The 25,400-nt window shown below is 42.5% G+C and overlaps 1 protein-coding gene and 1 long non-coding RNA gene across 5 annotated transcripts in view; one reads left to right on the top strand and one right to left on the bottom strand.

Moving 5' to 3' along the window:
- Nucleotides 1-6,840: 6,840 nt before the first annotated feature.
- Nucleotides 6,841-9,768, bottom strand: LOC148899514 (uncharacterized). Its single transcript, XR_016114883.1, has 3 exons — nucleotides 9,730-9,768; nucleotides 8,042-8,201; nucleotides 6,841-7,632 (listed from the first exon to the last, which is right to left on the bottom strand). It is a non-coding gene; the product is annotated as an uncharacterized LOC148899514 (long non-coding RNA).
- Nucleotides 9,769-10,299: 531 nt separating this feature from the next.
- gnb1l (guanine nucleotide binding protein (G protein), beta polypeptide 1-like) overlaps nucleotides 10,300-25,400 on the top strand; it is a 37,903-nt gene continuing 22,802 nt past the window's right edge. For 2 of the 4 annotated variants that reach the window (XM_088994817.1, XM_088994820.1), the window contains exons 1-4: nucleotides 10,300-10,411; nucleotides 22,007-22,157; nucleotides 23,843-23,968; nucleotides 24,060-24,222. In XM_088994817.1, coding sequence (XP_088850943.1) covers nucleotides 22,048-22,157; nucleotides 23,843-23,968; nucleotides 24,060-24,222 — 399 coding nt within the window. In that variant the 5' untranslated portion in view covers nucleotides 10,300-10,411; nucleotides 22,007-22,047. Of the gene's footprint in view, nucleotides 10,412-11,333; nucleotides 11,457-20,583; nucleotides 20,644-22,006; nucleotides 22,158-23,842; nucleotides 23,969-24,059; nucleotides 24,223-25,400 lie in introns of those variants that run through there. The other 2 variants (XM_088994818.1, XM_088994819.1) reach the window with 2 other exon arrangements.

The following is a 25,400-nucleotide window of genomic DNA, read 5'->3' on the forward strand; positions in this document are numbered from 1 at the left end:
GAACCCATCAGGGCTCAGACTGGGTATGGATAATGAAAGTGGGGGGCCTAAGGTTGCTTCATGGGCATGGGACTCTTGGGGACTCTAATCTTCAAGAACATCATTTAAAAAAAGAGCTGAATTCTAGTGGTGAGTCAGAAAAAATAACTGGTAACTATGTGTGTTGCAGCAGGAGTTGTTGTCCACGACCTCCTGAGTCCAAGGATATCATATCAGGGCTGTTACGCTCTGTACAGTTGCACACAGTACTCACCGAAAAAAATAATCCTTGTTTTTATATCTTTGGATTAGAATGAGCAATAATAGCTGCCCCTACAAAGCGACAATCAACAACTAACATCCCTTCTCGACTCTCCTTCAACCGCAAACACTGTAGGAAAAAAAGAAAGGTCAGCTCTTGTCAGCACAGGGTCCCGTTGGTAGCCAAGTGGAGGTGGTGGAGGGCTTGTGAAATGAGCTTATCTGACCCCTGATAAGAACAGGATACCCTCAGGAATGGTCTAAATTCAATACACATGGCTGCCGCTGTGGCTTTTATCAGAGGGGATATGAGTGTTTGAAAAGGAGTTTGCTGTCGCACTGAGGTTAGATTCGGTCTTTTGAGAAGAGTCCAACACGACTGGACCTGATGCCGAACACAAAAGCATGTGGCCACTGGCCAACAGCAAGAAAAGGTGTAACGTCATACGTTCATTAAACATCTCTGTAATTTTGCTGGCAGCCTGAACGAACCGTTGAGGTGTTTTACCCGATCGGAAGTCGTTTATTTCCGAACATTGACATTTATTGCAGGACATGCAGCCCTCCGTAGGGTGATTTTATTCTGATGTGGCAACACAATCTGCTGAAATGATCATTTTCAGCACTATGTCCACATTGCCACATCAAACCTGGCACACGGATGATGACGACGTTCGCCAATTATGAATCCAACTCCATTGTTTTAAACATAAATAATCGCAGAATGCATGCATGCCGACTATGCTAAACTGCATGTTAACAAGTACTTGCTAACAACAAAAACGGTCGATCAGATTAAACATTATCTTGTCTTTCAAATATACTCAATATACAGTAGATTGAAGTTGATTTGCAAGTCATTCTATTCTGTTTTTTTATCTATGTATCTATGTATAACTCAACGCCCCAACTTGTCAGCGCAGAGCGCAGATGCGTATATGCAACTGTCGCGGGATGGAATTGAAGCTGATTTATGGGGGACAGGAGATGTGAGATGATCTCTTTTCGTCAATGGATGCTACAGCTGCGTGTTTGCTTTCAACATTTAGCTTGTAGTCGACGTGCACATTCCACCATGATGTCCCTGATCCACTGGTGAAGAGACGCTTTGATCCTCTCCTCTTTCATCTGGAACTGCTTTATGTAACAAAGAGGGTACAGAAAGTGCTTAAGAATGAATATCTCTCTGTGTCTTTGTGTTGTCATGTTATTTGTTATATAGTTTTTTTTTGTTCTTTTGACTTCAAGACGGCGCCGCGAGAGTGGCTGCCTTTCCAGCAGCTCAGCAGCTCCTATGTTTTGCTTTTCTACCTTCATTTCTTTCATAACTTTGCTGCTGTGAAATGTAAATTTCTCCACTGCGAGACTAATAAAGGCAAATCCAATCCAATCCAACTTCATTGCAATTAGCATACCTTTGATGACTCTGTACGTCCTTGTCAACTTTAATGTCATCGGGCCAACTTCTGCAACATACAGCACCGACGAAATGTCTTTCCTCAGGAGATAGGAGATGCTACAGGTGCACGTGCCGCCATCCAACGAACAGTTAACATAAAATGGCAAATAATGCAGTTTTGAAAGACGCTTAGAAATAAAATGCATTATTATTATTTGTAGCATTATTAGTATTACGGTTATTATTATTAGTAGTAGTAGGACATATTAGTATTATTAGTATTATTATTATTATGCCTTGTAGGTGACTGCATTTTAAACTTTAACATGATGATGGTCCCAGTATATATTTCAGGCGTTGTTGTCATGATCTGGTTGGCGACCAACGGGGGGCGCTGTCGGCCCTGCCTCCAGCCTCGCAGGTGCTGGTCGTTTTAATCACTGACACTTAAAAGGACACCCGGCACGACCATCCGTGGTCGGTTCATTGTTTGCTGCATGCATTGTGTATGTGTTTGTTTACTTTTACTTTTGGTCTTCTTTTGCTACTTTGTATTTTTTCCATTCAGATGATTTTGATGTTTTACATTTTGTTCCTGCTGACTTTATTTTAATACAATTTGTCAAACAACCTCCTGATCCCTCCTGCCTGCATCTTGGGATCCGCACCCGCCATCACCACCTCGCAAAAACGTGACAGAATGAACCGACCAACCATCGGATCCCGCAGGTACATCGGACCCGTCTCATTTCCACCCTGTGCCTGGCAAGGCTACGTCCACGTTAGCGCAAGCCTCGTCGAGTTTGAATTGCGTCACTCGACGAGCCGTAACGTCCACGTAAACGACCGGCCGATCCCCAAGGCCGAGACCTCCGTCCAGGTGGCCGTCCAGGGTGACACTGGGTGTTTGGCAGTGCACGCCCACGTCCAGCCATGCTGTCGTCGTGCATGACGAATTGAGTCTCATCCACGACGAGCCGTGCAACGTCTGCGTCAACGTCAGTCCGAGACCCCACTCACCGCTGGATCCCGGAGCGGCTCAGGACTGGTCTCATTTCCCCGGCGCCGGGCAGTTCACGCCCACGTCGGCGTCCGGCCGAGACCTGGTCCCATACGGCCGTACGGGGTGCCGTTCTGCTCCTGGCAGTTCGACCTCCACGTTGAGCCATGTGCCGTCGCGTGAACGTGCGAGAGGGATCGCAGCCCCTTGACGGGGGGGTACTGTCATGATCTGGTTGGCGACCAACGGGGGGCGCTCTCGGCCCCGCCTGCATCTGCACAGGTGCTGGTCGTCCCGATCAGATTGGCGACCAACGTGTAGCGACATCAGCCCTGCCTGCAGCCTCGCAGGTGCTGGTCGTTTTAATCACTGACACTTAAAAGGACACCCGGCACGACCGTCCGTGGTCGGTTCAATGTTTACTGCTTGTTTGCTGCATGCATTGTGTATGTGTTTGTTTAACCTTGGCGGACTTTTACTTTTGGTCTTCTTTTGCTACTTTGTATTTTTTCCATTCAGATGATTTTGATGTTTTACATTTTGTTCCTGCTGACTTTATTTTAATACAATTTGTCAAACAACCTCCTGCTCCCTCCTGCCTGCTTCTTGGGATCCGCACCCGCCATCACCACCTCGCAAAAACGTGACAGTTGTGGCATGTTTCAGAATCTCCGCTTGAGGGATTTTGCTGATGTATCAAGCCAGGTTATTTTGAGGAAGATAATTGAACACTACGATTTGATGATACGGAAATATTTACAAAAAAGGCCCACTCTCCATAATATGTTGATGGAATTGATCACAACTTTCTCTGGATCCACTCTTTACTTTTTAATTGTGCAGAGTAAGAAGACGTCAACATTAATCTTGATACAAAGGAGCAATTTCAATTTGTGAGGTGGCCGAAATTCTTGTATAGTCTTACAGGGTTTATCATGGTAGCTTTCCATGGAATGGTTCTGGGGGGATGGATGACATTCGGAGCATGCATTGTTGAGGATCTCCTAACTTGTCATCCATCACTGTCATCGGTAGGGTGAACTCGATGCAAAACTAATGCATGGCTCTCCCAGTCTCTCGAAGACTTATATAATACAGGATACTTGTACGTGTACTCAGTTGTGCATTCAAAGAAAAAAAATATTGACAATATTTACTGTGCATGACTTGAAAATCTATTATTGGCAAACATCACTCAGAAGTGATTTGCTAACTTTTGAGAGATATTATCCAAAACAGCAGATGTTTAATTCACATGATTGATAGTGATCTCATCATTGGTCATTCAGCTGCCCACATTTTCGCAGTGAAGTTACATGCTGGCTGCTAAACGTTGTTTTGTTTGCTCCGACCTGTTGAGATGACAGCAACGTTCAAATTCGTCCTCAACAGCCTAGAAGAGGGATACTCATTACACATACATACAAAACTGTTTGGTTTCTAAGAAAGGAATATGAGCATAGATCGATGCTTTCCAGTTCTATTTGCCACTCATTGACTTTCATGTTCCTGTGTTTGTGAACAAGCATATTGTAGGAATGCAACCACAAGCGGAGCTCCAGAATGGAGTTGTGGTGTGACACAGACTGCGTGCAGGATTTGCCCCCTGGCTGCTGTCAATGCCTCCCTGATTGATTCTGTCGCTCCTGTTTAGGCAATACAATCTATGTGGCGGGACAAGTGGCGTGTAAATAAATCACCCTCACACACTCTGCAGTAGGATCAATGTCCGTAGCTCGCAACTAGGCATGCCTGTGTTTGTCACTTATTTGTTGAGCGACTGCTTGTGTGCTGTTTGTTGCGATTGTGTGTGAGAGATGGCATCAGTAGGCATGAGTATGTGAAAGTGGTGCAGACACAGAATCTGGCCGATTTTTCTTCCATTCAGGTGGCTGTCGATGTAATGGAAATGTACCACAACGGGCTGATAATGCTGAACCAATGTATTTTTTCAACATTAACAAACATACGTCATCATTAAAGGACGTCACTTTTTTGTTTTTTAACTGACACCAGAAAAACGTTTTATAGCATCTAAAATACCCAAAACACGCAGTATGATATTTTTAGTCAAATGCAAAACACCAATAAAAATGACTTAAAGTGTCCAAAATCTGCAAAAAAATGAGCTGCGAATTGGGCATTTTCAGAAAGTCCCGCCCCCAGTTCGTGACGTCACGCCAAGACGCCTTGCATTGCTAGTGAATCAAAGCAATAGCTTCAGATTCGGAGAATATGCTTTCTTGTTACACATCCAGTTATGAATATGATTCAAATAGTTCTGAAGAGGAAAGCATACATGTTTGCAATCGATTAAAGAATTATATGTGCCATTTTGAGGCAACATTGGGGGAAAATCTCTCACCCAAAAAAAGAGGCACAAAATGGCGACCTCCAGTGGCCACCTCCGCTTCCACAGGCTGATAAATTCCTTATATGGTGCTTGGACGCCCTCTTCTGGCCTTCTGGCGGCTTTTGGGTGCAACACGAGGTCCCCAGACCAAACGAGTACAGCAAAATACATTGACGTGATGGAAGGATCGCTACAATGCGTCTTTTTTACAGTCGAAGGGCGGTCCTTTAGTGACGTCACGTGCGGACTCGTCACCAACTCAAAAACAAACTTCCTGAATATTCAGCGCGAGTCTTAAAACATAAAATATCTGGAGGGGTAATTCTTTGTAAAATACGCTCAGTAGAAGTCATTTGTAGCCATTTTACAAATTATGGACACAACTTGTCCGGAGACGTCGGTTGTCCTTTAAATGGAAGCTCAGTATTCCTATGTGGAGTTTGCATCTTCTCTCTGTGCCTGCATGGATTTTCTCCGGGTACTCTTGTTTCTTCCCACATGCCAAAAACATGCTTTGCAGGTTGATTGAACACTCCAAATTGGCCCTAGATGTGAGAGTGAGCACAAATGGTTGTTTGTCTCTGTGTGTCCTGCCATTTTGTGGCTCTCATTCAGAAAATGAATGGATGGAAGGATATACCTGGAGATGAAATACAAGCAAGTGGCTTGGTAAAGTGCTATTTGCATTTAATAAATAGGAGCGAAAGACAGCTTTCAATCTTTCCTCAGTGTTTCATCTTTATTCTCACTCATATCCTAATTTTTGTCCTAACCTGTGTCTTCCTTGTCTGACTCTCAATCTTTTTATGGATTTAAATAAATAACATCCAGTGTATTGTATGAGGAGCCTCGAATTGTGATACAGGCTCACAGTTCACATCACAGAGTCCTTTTGCTAGAGTGCCCAATGGGCTGGGGTGAGTGGCCAACTGGTCGGGTCTTAGTCACATTCTGAAGCATCACGCCATGCCATGCCATACTCATTGAGATAGCTGATCTCAAAAAGCTGATCTAAAAAAAACAAAGTTGACCCGAACAGCCATATGTGTTAAAATGCAACCAAAAACACATAAAATCCTCAATCATGCAGGGTGTCACATGAGCCGTCACTCATACTATGTCTCAAAAGAATATGCATGATTTATATCTGCAGAGTGGCGACTTGACTAACATTTGGAGGCATCATGTTCCAAAGATTTGAAGCTGCTACTTAATAGCTACCTGTGCCACCGCACAGATTGTATTGTTTAACCGTGATTTATGCTAATGGCCAGCAGAAGAAATATTGGGTCCCATTAGGTTGTAGCGATAGCCGGGCAACAAGCCGTTCAAATTAAATCCACCCCCACCCCAAAAAGAAAACAAAAACAAAGCCACAGCAAGCCTGTTGAATGAGGTCAGCACAGGGGTGATGTGGTTTTGCTTCGGTGTACCGGTTCACAAATGTAGCAGCAGCGTTCAAGACTAACTGTAAGTGAGGAATGAGGCCCAACTAATGCCAACATACAAAAAATTACAATAGCCAAGGTGACGTCATTAAAAGCATAATAAAACTGTTTTGAAAATGGAATGCACCCAAAAAAATGTTTCGACCTTGGTCAACCTTCGACTCTGAGAAAAGCATTTTCCCGCCATAGTGCAGCAATTCTCGCAAAATTTCCCAATTAATATCATGCATTGGATTTTACGGAAGATTCTAAATGCATTTGTATCTGTATGACTTCAGAGAAGACCAGTCATTGAAGAAATGTAGTCTTTTTCTTTAATTTTACACTTTATACAAATACTGTGCTCTATACGTTAAAACAACAAATAAAGTAATGTGAAAGTGATTAAAACCCAAATTAACTCATTCACTACCAGACGATGTGCAAAAATGTGTTCACTCCAGTGCCAGGGTTTTTGTGTTTTCACTCAAATTGCAGGACCCACAGAATGGTGAGTTTTCGGACCACATAAACATTCAATGCACCGTAAGAAACCTGAGAAGGTCTTCCTTCATCAGAAAGAAAGAGTTAATTCCTAAATTATATGGGGCTGGAGGCATCTGAACTTGAAATGGGGGCGGCTGTACAAAAGCCAAATGCTGCAAAAGCCAAATGCTGCGCCCTCGTGGGAGGGAAAAACATTGCCAGAGGTCTGACTAGCGCTTTAACGGCTCCGCAAGAAAAAACAAAACCTGAAAATAATTTGGCCCTGCACATCATGCTTTTCAATTCCCGAATTAATATGGGAATGACAGTGACTGAGTTAAAAGAAAGCATTCGTTAAAATATAAATAAATAGAAACCCCCCGATTAAAAATTCAAAAATCTGCTCTAAAAACTGACGTGAATGAAAAATCCCAAACTAACCGTGGCCCCACCCTCGCTCCCTGCATGCGATGTGAACCAAACGCTATTGTCCAGCAGCCAAGCAGCCCATATAAAAGCTACCTCACTGCATCGCCCCACGCATACACCCCACAGAGAGACATGATTGAAAGCTTTCCAAGCTCAAATCCCAGATGTCCATGCAGTACTGCAGAGGCCTGTCAGCCAAGACAGCCCGACAACATCCAACGCCTCAGGGAACTCCAGGCAAAACTTGTCCACCCCGGGAGCACCTGTCGCAGAGGACCTTTTTCACCACCTATGCGACCTCAACGCAAGAGATAGAAGAGCCCACCTCAGTTGTTTGCATTTTACATATCTCAGGCCTCCAAATGATGATGAAGGCAATTCCATTCAAAATGTTACTTCTTGTATGAACCAATGAGTTAAAATATTAACATCAATTGCACTTCAATGCATCGACTCGAATGGAACTTCATAAAACACATTGGATCATACAATGTGTAGCAAAATGTATCACGGCAGAAAACAGAATGATCATACTTGTCCTCATTGTTGAGAAATGCTCTGAACAGTCAAAATCAATTTCACAGGAGCAAAATTAAATCATCTGGCCATGAGAAACCGTTTCACCTTTTAAGAGGAGGGTTAAAAACAAAACAATAATAAGCTGATAAAAATATGAAGTCCAATCTCTCGGTTGCCTCCCTCATTACCATTCCAAGGGAGGATGGTTGAGCCATGCTGATAGTGCTCCGCATAAGCTGTCTCCTTCAGCGTGATATGTATTTATTAAAGTTGTGTGATGTCCTCCTCCTCCTCAAAGCGATGGGCAGGCCAGTCACTCCTCACCCTCCTCAGTCTCTTCATTCACACCTGAAAGGCTCCCCAAGGAAAACAGGAAAAGGAGTGAAAACCACGAGATGATCCAATGCTCATCCAACACACACTCCAACGTACGCTATCCTCTCTTCCAATTCTGATAGCACAACAAAGTGCATGTTGACTCACAAATTACAAGTTGTAGAGCAAGGGTGTCAAATTTAATTTTTGCCGCGGGCCACATGATACTTATGGTTTCCTGTCAAGGGCCATTATGCATTTGGAAAAACCATTCGAATGTTTCATCCCCTCCACATATTACATGTAGAGCGCACAACAAATTAACGAATAACTAATTTTCAAATCTGAACTCAAGAATAATGACTGTTATTGTGGTTTACAATATAATTTGAATGATAATTTGAAATTTTGGTTTGGACTTTAACAAGCGTCATGGCCCTTGACATGCTTGATTTCGCGGGTCAAATAAAATGATGTGACGGGGCAGATTTGCCCCCTGGACTTTGGCACCCGCGGTGTGAAGGAAGGCAAAAGGTATATCGGTGTGTTTATTGGAACTGGAATGAATGTGACCTCAAGTTACTTTGTCATTCCTTTGAACTCTGGTGAATTCCATTCGTGCAAAATGTTAAATCCTATCACTGCATCTTTTGCCTTTGTCGAAATTGGTCATCACGGGTCCTGTGCATGTGAGCGAAGAATGCGATGAATAACAGCACCGAAATAGTCAATACTCAGGTATAGAGTGGACGCCATTTCATTTCATTGGTCTAATCTTCATCTGCCTCGTATCCTCAGTCAAATTAAATTATGTGATACCTGAAGTATACAACAGAGTGTGTGATATTCTTCCTTGGGCTTGTTCTTTCACTGCAACATAATGCTTCAAGGCCAACAGTTGGAATATCAGTGGCCCATCTACAGTATGTGTATCATAGTGTACAGTGGTCCGGCTGTTACTCAGCCTTCTAATTTGGTGATGAGCTGTAAAGTGACCTGTGTGTCAGACTGTGTGACTTTGTGCGTGCGGGAGCGTTCCATTCCATGGATTTCCTTACACACATTCCCTTGGGTGAATTTTTATACACAAGCCAATCTTAAAACCTCAACGTTACTGGCTCCGAAAGGCCTCAAGGGGGATCTGTCTCTTAAGGCCACACCAGCGTTGTCCCGAGTATCATCTTTAGTCTCGAGTAAACTGAGATACCAGAAATAATTGATGATGATCTCAGTTGGGCTATCTGTGGTCATGACAGGGTTGCCAACACTTCATCCTACCTCCTGCTCAGGAGTTATGGGCCTAACTCCATTTGCACTAATTGACTAGTGGTCCAAATCAACATTTTAATTTATGTGGCATATGCTATTTTGCATGTATTGTATTATACCAACCAATCAATGCTCAACATCTCTGATATGATGAACCTGGTGAAACGAGATGTTTTTTCGGCAGTCAATTTTGTTTTTTCAATGTCACGTCTCTAGTTTTTCAAAGTTGTGATGGACTAAATTAAGCCTCTTTTAGTTGCTTATTTTAATTATTCTTGGGATAATACAGTACCTTCAGTTTTCCAGCTGTCCCAGCCTTGCATCATTTCCCACTGATCCACCCATACCTTTATTGTTTCATTTTGGAGTACAGGGACTGCCTGACTCTAATCCATGGCCACGGAAGAGGTTTAAAACACTCTGGTTTCATCTAATCTTCCAGCTCAAACCAATCCAAGCTTGAAACCCTCCTTTCTCTGTGATTGGAATGGACAAATAAAGCTCTCTCCCATAACTCTTGTGAAAGGGGTCTGTGTGCTTTGTGGATTTAGGGGTGTTCATGTTCTCTCTCTCTCTCTCTCTCTCTCTCTCTCTCTCTCTCTCTCTCTCTCTCTCTCTCTCTCTCTCTCTCTCTCTCTCTCTCTCTCTCTCTCTCTCTCTCTCTCTCTCTCTCTCATTCTCTCTCTCTCACGATCTCTAGCCCCCTCTCTCTTAATTTCTCGCTCTCTCTCTCTCTCTCTCTCTCTCTCTCTCTCTCTCTCTCTCTCTCTCTCTCTCTCTCTCTCTCTCTCTCTCTCTCTCTCTCTCTCTCTCTCTCTCTCCCTCCCCCACGCTCTAGGGATTTTTGTACAGGCATTCCAAAGACAGCTCATCTAATGTAAACAAGGGTCCTTTAAAACTGGCGCATGTTTTCGAGCTTCACCGAGCAGGTCCAGAGTAGAGTACCGTCAAAACAGCATTGACGTCCAGAAATGGTAGCGTGCTCAGCTTTCTTTACTACAGTCATGCATTTGTTTCATCTAAAAGATCTGCCGTACTGTCTGTGCGTTGTTGTTGTCATTTCCTTATGTGAGTTTTCTTTCATGGTCGGTTATGAAAGTTGTGTGATGGCTACCGATACATAGAATTGTATGTGCAGTATATGCTCCACTTCCTAACGTGATTTCTAATCTAATAGAATCGTAACATGGGTGTATAAAAGCGAAAACGAATTTAGTGAAGGTGTGTGCGTTTTTAAGGTTACAAACACCCAAAAGGACTCCTCGACACTTGTCTTTGTTTGTCTTTACCAATGTTTACTTTATGTTACCGGTGTACGTATACGATGCAGTGCATGGTTTAATACAGTGCAACTGTCTCATATCAGTATTCTGTCAATGCACATTTGCATTCACAGACATACACGATGCAAAATGGTGTTCTAGAATCCCCCTTGCTTTCAACTTTTGGGAGCGCACGGTGCATTTTTCAAGGGCATATCAATACTACCACGAAATAGACGAGCACGTCTCGACAATTAGCTGGGCTGTTTCTGTCATAAGATTCAATATGTTTATTTGTCAGATGCACAGTAGAAACTCAGCAATAGCGGCAAGCAACGACATTTGAGCTCAGCTTGTCTCACTTCACCTATGTAGATTTTTTTTCACAATGTAAAAGAATGCTGAAATTATTACTAAGAGGTAAATACTAAAGAGAAAGGGCTGGTAGCAAATAAACTTAAGAACAAGTTAATAGCAGTTAAAACAAATTATAAGCACAATACACATTAATTTGACAGTACAAACAGTCAGCAAGCACTTAACTCTCCAAGCTTGCAGCTCGCAGACGTGATTTATTCCATAGTGTAATGGATGGATGGATCAAGAGTGTGGAAATCTATTTTTTAGACTTGTTGGTCCGGCTGGAGAGCGGCATGGTGGGTGACTGATTGGAACGTCCACTTCATAGTGCATAAGTGCGGGGTTTTATTCCAACTGCGGCCTTCCTGTGGGGGTGGCAAGTCCTCCCAGCACCGACGTGGGTTTTCTCCAAGTACTCTGTTTTCCTCCCACAATATAAAAGCATGCCTGGCAGGTTAATGGAGTACTCTAAATGGTCTCTAGGACTTACTGTGAGGGTGGATGTATGTTTATCTATGTGTGCCCATACAGTTCAGGCTATACCAAGCCAAATGCCCGAAGACAGTTGGGGTATGCGCCAGCATGCCTGCGACTCTTGTATCAGCAAATCGAATAATCAGACAAGTGAAGTTTAGACGTCAAGAGAAAACAAGAACTGTGACATTATCCATCCTTTCCGTTGACCTATGTTGTCATTGTTAAAGGAAGACAGGCTCCAGTGTGGCCTATGGGGGATAAGTGGATTAGAAAATGGATGAGACTGCCTCTGATCCTCCTTAGTTTCTCCCCAAAGCGTAAAAAAAAATATTGCTCCTCAAGACATTAAAAGCTGGCGACATGTCTGTGTCCCTGATTTATGACAGACCACTTAATGTGGTCTGCCAAGTGCAAGACCTACTTAATGTTTCTGGTGTTATCAAGTTAAACCTAACGATGAACACCTTTACTACTATTGCATGACACAAAAAATATTTAAAGTGTTGATGAGTTGCTAGTATATTTCAATGAATGATGTAAAAACAGACAATGACCATTTTTCATGTTCTTCATGTGTCCAAACAAATTTAAAAAAAATACGATTTCAATATGCATAGTGAAAAGATGTATGGTCAGTTTTATATTGAATTGTATGCTTTTATGTGACTCTGACCTATCAGATGCAACCTTAAATGCATATTGCCGTCTAGTCGGTGACTAGTATGAAGTGGCATTACTAACACAAAATTACTTTAAAAATATCCATCCATCCATACATCTATATCACAGGGGTGGGCAAACTTTTTGACTCGCGGGCCGCAATGGGTTCTAAATTTTGACAGAGGGGCCAGGCCAGGAGCATTTGGAGGGAGTGTTTGGGCCGGAAATACTAAACCTAAAGCATTAAAGGAGAACCGACGCCTCCGGACAAGTTATGTCCATAATTTGTAAAATCACTTCAAATGACTTCGACTGAGCGTATTTTAATAAGATTTCACCGCATATAGCTATAGTTTACGTTTTAAGACTCGCGCTGAATATTCATGAAGTCTTATTTTCGAGTTGATGACGATCCCCATGTGACGTCACGTTTGGAACGCCCCTGACCGAGAAAGCGACACACAATGCATTTTGCGGTACTTGGTTTGGTCTGAAAACTTCATGTTGATCCGTGTTGATGGCAAAATTAGAAGGAAAACACATAAATAACGCGATGGTGAATCGTTGTGTGTTGCACGAAGACTACTATTTGATACTCGTTGACACAAATTCCCAGCAGACAAATCAGCCCATTTCCAACGGAGCTTAGGCGCCATCTTCTACATTTTCTGGGTGCTACATTGCTGTCATTGACGGCTCAAATTGAAATGGGAGGACTCCTTGAATCAATTGCAAACATTTATGCTTTCCTCTTCAGAACTATTTGAATCACATTCATAACTGGATGAGTAACAAGAAAGCATCTTCTCCAAATATGAAGCCATTGTTTTGATTCTCGAGCAAGGCAAGACATCTTGGCGTGGCGTCACGAACAAGGGAGTGGGACCTTCTGAAACTGGTCATTTCCGGATTCATTTTGAAGTCATTTTTATTGGTGTTTTTCATTTGACTAAAAATATCAGCCTGCGTGTTTTGGGTATTTTAGATGCTATAAAACGTTTTTCTGATCTCAGTAGGAAACAAAAAAAATGGTGCCGGTAGTGTGTACAAACCACACCACAGTAAGAACACTACAACCCAATTTATTAACTGTCTTTCAAATGTGAAAAATATCCCTGATCCATTAATAAATTTGTCTCAAGGAATATGCAAGATATGGCATTTACATACTATTTCGCAGATACTGGGAGGAGGAAATGGAAATAGATTAAAATAACATATGCACTGTGATTTATCAAGATTGTGTCTGTTTTTAATAAGTTTCAATTGAAGGGGCAAAGTTAAAGAAATCAACATTTATTGAAAAATTTAATCACTTTCAACATTCAAAACATATTATTACACAACGAAATATTCAAGCTTAATAATACTTACTTGTGTTAAATTCCGCAAAATCATGGATGGTTTGTCCTGACCGCGCGCTCTACAAACTCGCCACGGACACCCTCGCCTTCACGCGCAAACAGTACACGTGTACTGTCGCCAAGCACACAGACATAGGCTACCTGCAGTTGAAATTTGCATACTCGGCACGGCAGCCAATCAGAAGTCTGCTTCTTTCTTCCGGACTTTCGCAAGCGTTATAAGGTTGTCCATTTGCATATCATTTCCCAAAATAGATGCACAGAACCTCAGCCCAGAAGAAAGATTCAAAAGAAGCTAACAACATGTGTGACGCTAAAAAAAACGTAAATTTATATCAAACCGTGACTGTAAAGTGTACATGACTGTTATTAAAGGGGCTTAGTGGCTCGTAGCAAGCAATGCAAACATTGCATTGTGCACCATGGTGACAAATCATTACTGCGCGCAATCTGCAGCCTTGGACATTTACCGTAAATTAAGCAAGGTAACGTTAGTGGTAGGTGCAGCCTTAATTAATCTAAAGAACTTAATACTTTGTGACGTTTGTTTTTTATTGTGATTGCTGGTCTTATCTGGTCTTATCTCTGAAAAGCTGGGCAGTCAACTTTTCAGAGTTGTCTACCATTTTGTCCGCTACCTTTTTGTCACGAGTTTCAGACACTGTTTTTACTATAATTTGGACAAGTTCGGCGGGCCAGATTAAAAAGCCTAACGGGCCGTATGTGGCCCGCGGGCCGTAGTTTGCCCATGCCTGATCTATTATCTGAACCTTACAAGGGTAAAACTAAATAAAAATGAATCATTTGATGAATTGTAGCCCTAAAATGAAAAAAATTACACCAGATCCAAGGGATTTATAACAGTATTGGCCAATCACACCCATGAATGATTGGCATCGGCAGTTTATAACGCTCATCAGAATCAGAATACCTTTATTCGTCCCACAATGGGGAAATTTGCATCGCATCAACCGATAAAATTACGGAGTTAAAAGTTGATGCAGTTCAAAATTTGGGTGAATCTTATTTTTGTGCTGGTGCACCAAAGAAAAAAAAGTTGGCTGCATCAGTGCAAAAAGTTAGTCCGGATCCCTACCTGACCGTGACCTCTCATTTCGTCTCGTTGCACATCTTTACAGGAAAGCCAAGATGATTTCTTAGTGGACTTACTGTTTCTATACAATACTGGCCATATGCAAGCAACGAAGGGATTGCGAAATCAAATCTATTTCAACACTCCTTTTGCAAATACGGAATTATAAATTACGCTGATCAATTAGTCACCTCTCTGGTTCAACCGCGGAGCACAGCGGTTTATTTTTGTTCCATGCAAATCCCTGCTGATCCTCAGGCCATCACACTGAAATAAGTGTTGATGTATAACACTTAAGCTATTGACCCTCTTGTGTTCATCTACCCCATAGTGTCCAGGTAAATGACTTTATGGAGGAAATGGGTGATAATGCAAACAGATAAGCCCCTCTGGTACCTGTTGACCACCAACGGGACCTGCTAAATCAGGACCCTGTGACATGGTGCTCCATCAATGCTTGCCTCAATGGCACCCACAAGGCATTGAGGCCTTATCTGCCATGGCCTCTGCTTAGCATTCACGCTATTCACGCAAACAATGCCACCTCTTCCCGTTCAGTGGATCTGTGACTGACAGTGGGTGTTGGTGCACTTGTGTCCGACTTCAGCATCTATCTGACACGGGACTGTTTATCCAGTACAGATCTCCCCAAGACACAATAATGGGTGTGTGGCTTCCTAACCACTTCCCATGTTGTTTGTCTAACTGGACTTTAATAATGGACCTGCCTCTCCTTTCTGCAAGTGGGTTTCCTCATCAGAACTATCTATGTTGGGAGGTCAGCGCAAAAAAAGCTGTCCAACAACAGAGCAACCTCTGCAGAAGTGCTCCCTGGTTGTTTTACAAGCATGGGATAAAAATGTTCCCCCAATTGTAACCGGACTATTAAAATGTATGTAGACATCACAATTGGATAGCGTTCAACTTTTCAATCGTATTAAAAACACACCCTGACTATTCGATTAGAAACCACATTGCTGTCCACGTTTTCACTGGATACTAGAAAACATACTGGTTAAAAACATTTTGTAAATACACACCAAAAAATAATTTCCATTGCAAAAACAAAGAAATAAACCGTTAAGAAAACAATATGTTCAACCACGCCCCTTGTCACCCAAATGAAACATTAATATTTCAAGTGAGCATGGCACAAAATATGTGAGCAAGAAGGATCATCGGACATTGTATATGTTTATCATAACCAAAACACTCTCTGTAGATCTTTGCAAAAATAAATCATTGTCACTCGTGATCATTGTACAGAGCTGTAAAGTTACAGGTGTACTTCAAACCACTTAATTTGTCCCAACTAGCAATCAATCAATCAGTCACTCAGTCAGCAACGAAGGAGCATTTGAGTGCAGACTGAAGTGCATCCTGTCAATGTATTATACTATATACTGCTCCATCACAGAGTAATGTAAAATAGCAAAGATAATTACATTTTTATGTATCTCACTTAATATGTGTGTGGAAACGTACACAGATTGAGGTCCCCACTACAACAGATCACAGTCACATAAGATAGTTGATGGATAGAAGAATGACTAATATTTGGACTCTGCAACTGTTGCTATTATACATTTGGGTCAGTGTGACCATTAGTTTTGACTAGACTAGTACAGTATATTACATCCAACATTGCATGAATGGGCCATTGAGGTTACATTGTAAAACACTTGAAGTACCAGAAGGGCCGTGACAGCTGTGGCTTATTTGCAGTGGATGATTTAAGTGATATTAGGTGATCCCCCCCCCCTTCTATTTCCATTACAAGGTCAATCTATGGTGCATTTTTTCAACGTTAATACAATCCCGTGTCATTTGCTCATCATGTAGCTCAAATCCATTTGATTGAACTGATATCAGAGCAGAGGATCTCGGAATTCAATGCCTTCATAATGGTGCCTGTGAAGCAGAGCCAGAATGAAGCTTCTCTGTTAAGGCCCTGTGATCAGCATAGCCCTCCTGCCCGCAGTTATTTATGAGTGGCAGATTTGGATGGGGCTGCAGCTCAGGTGGGGAGCTGCTGATGACGATGATACCATCAACAGAGTAAAAAAAAAGAAAAAGGAAAAAAAAGAATGTGGACAGGACCCCCGCATCACCTTTACCTCCAAAACCTTAAGCCTTGAGTGCCTGGCCTGGCATCATAACACAACCTCCTCATTTGGTGAGCAGAAGACAGGGTGGGGCAGGCGCACAGATAGTGGCAATGTTTGATCTGAAGTTCGCCAGCCCCTTACTGGCGTTGAGAGATTCTTGGCCAATGAGGCAGGCTCTTATTTAATAACATGAAGGGGAAGCAGGCCCTTTTCTCATAATTAGGCCTAATTACACAGTAGGTGTGGACAGACAGCCCAAGAACAGACAAACTGTCTTTATCCATAGACTTAGACTCAGATTACCCAGAGCTGTCTTATCTGTTCGAGGAAGGAGAATCTTTGACCGTCCTCTACTGCCTTCTGCCCCTTTCTGACGGGCTCTTATAGGAGGACATCTTGAATGAGAGAACCAGACAGACCTTTTGCCGTACATATTTAGAATATGTATAAATTACTGTAGGGCTGCGGAATGATGGAGATCAATAAAATAATTTAGGTGTCTCCGCTTACAATTATAGCTGTAAAATTGCTTTGTTTTAATGCATCGGGGTGTGTGGTTATTGCTCAGTGGTCTGGAAAATAGATCTGGGTGACATCCTGCTGCCTTTTCATTCACTTTTGTTTAGGTCCCCGCCAGAGATGTGTATTTGGGTTTGTGGGTGATTGGAGCTGGCACCACAACAGGGTCAGTGATGCTCAGCAAATACAAAATGCTGCCGCTTGGTTAAACCCGAGAAAGTGGCCATTGTACTCATCTTATAAATATACTCCAGTTTAGTTTGGCAACTCACAGCCACTGCACAGTGACAACTCCATCGCCGTCCCCCGCTGGTGTGTTTATGTGGGAGGGAGCCGGAATTGCCAGTGGAAAGTTGAATCTGAACACCCACCCACCCTATGTCTTTAGACTGTGAAAACAAGCTACTCTGGCCATGGATAACAGTGACACACGTCCCTTTCTGCAAGGGGTGCAATGAGTAAAACCTAATCCACCTGTTATCAGGGTGAGCCTCCCCCTGACACGCACTCAGATAGACTCGAGCTCGGAATGCAGATTTAACCACCCGTTGGCTTAAGCCACAGACCCTCACAAAAACCTTCGTTGGGTTTTGCCATTTTCTTCATACCACGCAAAAACCAGTTTGTACAGTGCTCTCACACGTTTCTTCTCAGGTTTGCTGAACAAATGTAGTCGGTGTTCATTCTCTTGTTCTGTTTATAGGTTTTTGCACTAATTGTGAAAATCCTTTCAATTAGTAATACAATAAATGTCCCTAAAGACCATCTCTGCTCTGTGAGGCTTTCCGTTGTAACATTGCCAAATCCATATTTTGGGACTGCAACCTGCCAAATCCATATTTTGGGACTGCAACCTACTTTACTTCAACCTCCCCCCCCCCCCCAAAAAAAATACATAAATAAAAACAAAAAAGTAAGCGGAACCCGCCCCTTCTTTCCTTTGGCTTCAGAATCTGTGACAAATAAGGACAAAGCTGGCCCGAAAACCAAGGATGTAAGCACATTTATGTTCCAATGCCCACTTTTACATACGTTAAGTTTCAGAAAACATAAATCGGGAGATTTTCGTACCCGTGACTCTGTGTTGCGTGTTAAAATAATGTCAGCATTACAAAAGTGTCAAGTAGAAGTAAATAAAACACAAACATGCTTTCATTTTTTATTTTTACATTCAATTAGTACAAAAATGTATTTTGTTTTTTACATTTACTTTTGTTTCATCGTAAAAAATAGAACCGTCTGTATTGCTTTATAAAAAGTGAGGATTGTGAGTATAGTGGTCAAAATCGGGAGTCTCCTGACTAAATCGTGAGCCTTAACATGTATGCTTTTAACAAGAATGAAATTTAAACAAGACATTCCCATTCACTTCTTACATGAAAGGGTCGGCGTTTATAGCGTACCTCACAGAGATACAATGATGCATTATCAGAAATCAGCGTCAGGATCTGTTGTTTGTGTATTGAGACGTGAGCATTCAAGATTTATTGTTTTTTTATCTAATTATTGAAAGATGATATATCGTTTTCTGCCAGTTTACCTGTGGTCATATGGGTTTTCTCAGCTGTCCAACCGACAGACGACATAAAAGCCTCAGCTTCTACATGTGCCTCTCAGAGCAAGAACCCACAATCTGTTTACTGTAATTAAGTTGTCTCATGTTGTGATTTATGATGTATTGCGTAAAAGAGGTGTTACTATAGACTGCAAGGCGGAAGTCAACAAGAACGAGTCTCTGCAGCAAATAGCCACAGGGTTTGTAGCCAGTAAAAAAAAAAAAATAGGGAAAATACAGACAAGACATGAGAGAGTCTGCTTTGACATAAAAGTTGTTATATTATTGTGGCAGGCCTTTCTGAAAGTTGCCATTGAGTGTTCTGTTTCCACCACATTGTATTGTTTGCTTCTTAATATTCAAGGTTTTCAACTGTTTTCAAGGGTACCGTCATAACTGATCCATGTTGATGACATTTTGTGTCAACGACGCCATCTGAAGGAAATCAGTGACTGCAAAGTAGTGGTTGGTGAAAGGGTAGCCAGACAGCATGGGTTGGTAGTGTGTAGGATGACGCTCGTAGTGAGGAAGATTAAGAAACCAAAGGCAGAAGTGAGGACAAAATGTTGGAAGTTAAAAAAGGAAGAATGTTCCATGACTTTTAGTAAGGAGTTAAGACAAGCTGTCAAATTCATAAAGTTCGCAGACGACACCACGGTCATCGGTCTCATCAAAGACGGCGACGAGTCTGCGTACCGACAACAAGTGGAGCAGCTGGAGCTCTGGTGCAGCCGTCACAACCTGGAGCTGAACACGCTCAAGACAGTTGAGATGATGGTGGACTTCAGGAAACATCCATCACCACAGCTACCCCTCACACTATCCAACTGCCTGGTGTCAACCGTTGAGACCTTCAAGTTCCTGGGAATCACAGTCTCCCAGGACATGAAGTGGGAGGTCAACACCAACTCTATCCTGAAAAAGGCCCAACAGAGAATGTACTTCCTGAGGCTGCTAAAGAAGCATGGCCTGCCACAGGAGGTGCTGCAACATTTCTACACGGCTGTCATCGAATCCATCCTGTGTTCTTCCATCAGCGTTTGGTTCGGGGCCGCCACAAAAATGGACAAAATCCGACTTCAACGGACAGTTAAGACGGCGGAAAAAATCATTGGCACCGCCCTACCCACTCTCGAGGACTTGCACACTGCAAGAATCCAAACTAGGGCGCGGAAAATCCTACTGGACCCTCCGCACCCTGCCCACCACCTTTTCCAGCTACTCCCCTCAGGAAGGCGCTACCGATCCATGCGCACCAAATCCAGCAGACATTTAAACAGCTTCTTCCCCCATGCCATTAACTCTTTGAACTCTTTCAACAGTAGCCAAAATGGAACTGTATAGTGCCACTTAGCAGTTTTTTTGACAACGATACTAGTGCAGCGTGTTCTACCGGAAACAAATTCCTTGTGTGTCCTACATACTTGGCAATAAAGATGATTCTGATTCTGATTCTGAAGCACTCGGTGGGCAAGAGGTTCTTCCAGATGACTGGCAAACTACAGCAAACATCATCACAGGGCCAGGTCGGAAAGTACTTTGTGTATCGAGTGGAATAAAGGTAGATAAGGAGACTTGGTGGTGGGTGCGGAGGTGCAGGAGTGTATACAGAGAAAGGTGAGCAAAGAAGAAGTGGGACACTGAGAGGACGGACGAGAGAAGACAGCAGTACAAGGAGATGCAGCACACTGTTAAAGTAAAGATGGCAAAGGCCAAACAAGAGGCCTATGATGACTTGTATGCTAGGTTGGACAGCAAGGAAGGCAAGGCTGATCTTTACAGGCTGGCGAGAAAAAGAGACAAAGATGGTAAGTACCTACAGCAGGTTAGGGTGATTAAGCATAGAGATGGCAATGTATTAACAGGTGCCAGTAATGTGATGGCAAGATGGAAAGAGTACTTTGAAGAATTGATGAATGAGGAAAATGAGAAGTAACAAAGAGTAGAAAATGTGACTGTTGTGGACCAAGACGTAGTAAACATCAGCAAGGATGAAGTGAGGAGGGCGCTGAAGAGGATGAGGGGGGAAAGGCACTCGGGCCTGAGGGTTTACCAATCAAGGTATGGAAGTGTCTAGGAGAGTTGGCGGTGGTGTTCTTGACTGGGTTATTCAACAAGATCTTAGATGGTGAGCAGATGCCTGAAGAATGGAGACAAAGTATACTGGTGCCCATTTTTAAGAACACGGGAGATGTGCAGAGTTGTACTAAATACAGAGGAATAAAGTTGATGAGCCATACAATGAAACAATGGGAAAGAGTAGTTGAAGCTAGCCTGAGAGCAGAAGTGAACATTTGTGAGCAGCAGTATGGCTTCATGTCAAAAAAAGAGTACGGCAGATTCTGTGTTTGCTTTAAGAATGCTGATAGAGAAGTACAGAGAAGGCCAGAAGGAATTGCATTGTGTCTTTGTAGATCTGGAGAAAGCGTATGACAGGGTGCCCAGAGAAAAGCTGTGGTATTGCATGAGGAAGTCTGGAGTGACATAAAAGTATGTCAGAGTTGTGCAAGACATGTATCATGAGCTGGTGTGAGAGAAGAGGATGCACAAAACCAGGTTAGATGGATGACACTGATTTGCTGTGGTGACCCCTAAAGGGAAAAGCCGAAAGGAAAAGAAGAAGAAGACTTCAATACTCTGGGCCTAACTTACTTACATCACCACACCTAAATTGCAATGTCTCTCACACCAACTAATTATTCAATGTGATGGCAAAAGGTATAGAAGAAATTTGGGATTTTTTTTGTGTTTTTTTTGCTTATAATTTAAAGAAATTTTGGCATGAGCAGAAACGTTTTCTCCGTCTCTTTTTTTGCCTCTGCCTATGCTGACACTCTTGTTTCATGGCGATTTGCAGCAACTTTTAAGATGTGATGTAGTATTTCATAGTGTAAAAGCACACCTTGACTCACATTGTTTATGCTAAATCTCCAAAATCATGCAGAATCCACCGAAATGTGCATTTTGCAGATGCATTTCTGAGTGTGCCTTGTTAGTTGATCAGCTTCCACATCTGTCTGTGTCCTGATCCGCCTGATCCATCATGGTTGCACCCACCCATTTTTACATGTGTAAGTCTGAAGTCATTCAGACCAATTGCAGTTCTAAACAAACCACTTCACAACATTTTAACCACAATATTACTTTCTCTTTTGGTTTTGCCTTTTTCAGTGAGCATCATGATTTTGGCTCTCTCATGACTTTGTGAACTGATGTCTCAGCCAGCCCCATCGCCAGTCTACACCCTGAGGGGGGCCAGTGGAGCCTTCAACACCCTCCACTTCAGTTGCTATGAAGGAGACACTCCACTCCTCTTCTCTGGGTAAGACAGTCAATCCGTTCCACTCTCCTCGATGAAAAAGTCACATTTTGTGTGCATAACCAGTCGTCATTCCTGACCAGCTATTGTGGTATATCCAGTAGAATATTCCACAGGCGTTATCATGTAACGTGTTGAAGTAGAGCTACCATATTTTCCTCACTGAACGGTGAACCAAAAACCATTCAATTTTCTTAAAAAGTTGACAGTGTGCCTTACAATCTGACGTGCTTTATGTATGGATAAATATTATGATTTATGGGACTTGCTATTTTAAATGTTCTGTAAAGTGCTTTGTGAAAACACTATATAAATAAAGCTGTATTGTATTGTATTGTATTACAGAGAGCATAGCTCCATCTAGTGCATGCATAACGCAACCCAGGCTATGAATAGAAGCTTCTAAACGAGGTGCTTTATATTGTATTTCCCTATATATGAAAAGGCTTTTAAAATATTGAAGGTGCACCTTATCTTCCGAAGCGCCTTATCGTGTGGAAAATATGGTAATCACATAAGATAAAATCAAAACAAAATAATACTTTGGTCATAGGTGATCTTCTTCTTTTCCTATCGGCTTGTCCCTACAAGGGGTCGCCTACGTCAGATGCCCTCCCTGACACAACCCTATGTATTTATCCGGGCTTATGTCCCTTTGTGGCTACAGAACAAGCAACATGCTCAGTAAAAGATTAAAGAGTGTTACAGTTTGGCTGTCTTTTTTTTGTGTCTGGGCAAAACATTGTTAACCTTTCAGAGAGAGAGAGAGACACACACACCTATCGCCTCCAAGGAGTTTTTTACAGATAGTTTTGCCTTTTTGGGACCGAAAAAGACATCACAGGCTCGTGTTCAGCCGAAGAAGACACAAAACAAAATTACAGTCCAGGAGAAGAAGGAGATCATTGAGAAACACGAACGAGATGTGCGTTTGTCTGATTTAGCCGCTTAGCGCATATGCTAATTCCATTTCAATTTATATCATTGTGTTCAGCTGATAGAAAAGGCTTGGCATGATGTTACCCTTCGATCCTTGAAAGTAGCATGGAAAAAATTGTGGCCCGCATGCATCCTTGAGAGGGACTTAGAAGGATTTGATCCTCATGACTCTGTTGTTTTGGATGACATTGTTTCCATCGGACAAAACATGGGACGCGAAGTGGATGCAGATGACATCGAGGAGCTTGTTGCTGACCATAATGAGGTCCTCAACACATAGGATTTGATTTGCTAAGTGCAATGATGTGCAGGCTTTTATTGAACAGTTCCATCCAGAAAAGACTGTGGCGATGAGAATCATCAACATGATGAATGATCGTGTGATGCCTCAGTTTTGTAAGACCTTACAAATGAGAAAGCAACAGGTGTCAATTAAGAGCCATCAACGACCATCACAAATGTAAATAAAGTGACTTTATTATACAGTGCAGTGTACTTCTTTCATTACAATACAATAGCACATTTATTTTACATAGAATAAGGTATGTTGTGTGTAGTTTTAAGGCTTGTTTAGTTGAAAATTATATGTTATGGAGACCTGGGAACGGATTATTCCCATTTTAATGTTTTCCTATGGGAAAACAAATTGGGGTACACAGTTTTTCGCCTTACACACTCTGTCTGGGAACCGATTAAGTTCGTAAGCCAAGGTCTCACTGTACTGTATATTTTTTTATCTATTTTTGCAGGTCAGGAAAGGGTGTCATTCATCTGTGGAATTTAACCAACAGAAGGGCAGAAATAATTATAGAAGGTCATTCAGGGAGTTCAGTCATCTGGGTCAATACACTTCACTCAGCAGATACACTCATTAGGTCAGTATGCTGTTGTTAGTTATATGGTCCTGGTTCCCTTCTATTAATTGACGAAACATCTGTCCATCTTATTTTTTTCTGGATGAGCAAGTCAAGGACGGGACATGAGGGTCTGTCTCTGGAATCTCAGTCAAGGTCGTACTGAGCTAGTGGACTCTCTGAGTACAGAAAGTGTAGGATTCTGTCAGTGCTCCTTGCTGGAGATGGGGGAGAAGACCTGCCTGCTTGCCTTTGCAGGACAACGAACTGAGGAGGTGAGAACTCATAATCACCACCTGAACTCGCACAGGCTGATTGCTGTAGAACTTTTACAAGATAAATTTGAAATTAGTGAACAGCCTTTTTTATTACGCCTGTAACAGTTGTTCAGCACATTCATTCATTCCTTTGTTCATTTGTTCATTCATCTATCTTCCTGACCGCTTCATCCTCACCCGGACCCTATCCCAGCCGTCTTCAGTCACTAGGCGGGTGACACTCTGGATTGGTCCACAGCCAATTTCAGGGCAGACAGAGACAAACAACCATTAACTCTCACACTCACACCTAGGGACAATTTAGAGTGTTCAATCAGCCTGCCATGCATGCTTTTGGACTGTGGGAGGAAACCGGAGTACCCAGAGAAAACCCACGTGGCCCGGGGAGAATATGCAGACGCCATACAGAGAGGCCGGAGTGGGATTCAAACTCACAACCTCTGTACTGTGAAGTCGGCGTGCTAACCACTCGACTACCGGGCCGCTCCCTCGTCCAGTATATTTAAGGAAAAAAATCATGGGTGACACAGGTTGAAAAATAGGTATAATGTGTTTGACACGTCACTTGGAAAGATCCAGCATTCGTGGTGTCCGCTCATCATCTCGCCATTTCCAGCATATCCAACCGGAGAAAATTGAAGCAACACCACTCTGCCTCGCGTCTTCTCTGAATGATCTGCACATGAGCATATTTTGACTGACTCATTCAAGGGCTGTCAAGTACTTCTCAACTTGACAATTGCTCATTTTTTACCCATATGCAGGTCATGGAAGTCTCTGTATGTTGGTTACCACGAGTGTATTCATATCGTATTTATGGGCTATACACATCTGCTGTTACATGTTCCAGTACTTGACTCACATGCCAACGGGAGGATTCACACAGACATTGTCTGCACAGTATGTAGTATATCTGTTAAAAAAAGCTGCAAGCTGAGATGTTGAGCTCTTGTATTATATTCATCTTTTGGCTAATCAATAAACAAGAGTTCCAATGAAGGCAGTGGACTGCCTGTTCCAATTCCTGTAATTGATGCACTGGATTTTGTTTTTTGATAGACGAGCAAGAATTGGTATTCACTGGCTCCCTGAGATTGAGTGCTCGATAAAATCATTGTCTCTGATCATTTGTTTGGTGGTGTGTCATGCTCAACACCCAGCGGCCTGTAATGCCT

Source organism: Hippocampus bargibanti, linkage group LG04 (genome assembly GCF_051943395.1).
Source record: "Hippocampus bargibanti isolate YZ-2025 linkage group LG04, ASM5194339v1, whole genome shotgun sequence".
Taxonomy (NCBI): Eukaryota; Metazoa; Chordata; class Actinopteri; order Syngnathiformes; family Syngnathidae; genus Hippocampus; species Hippocampus bargibanti.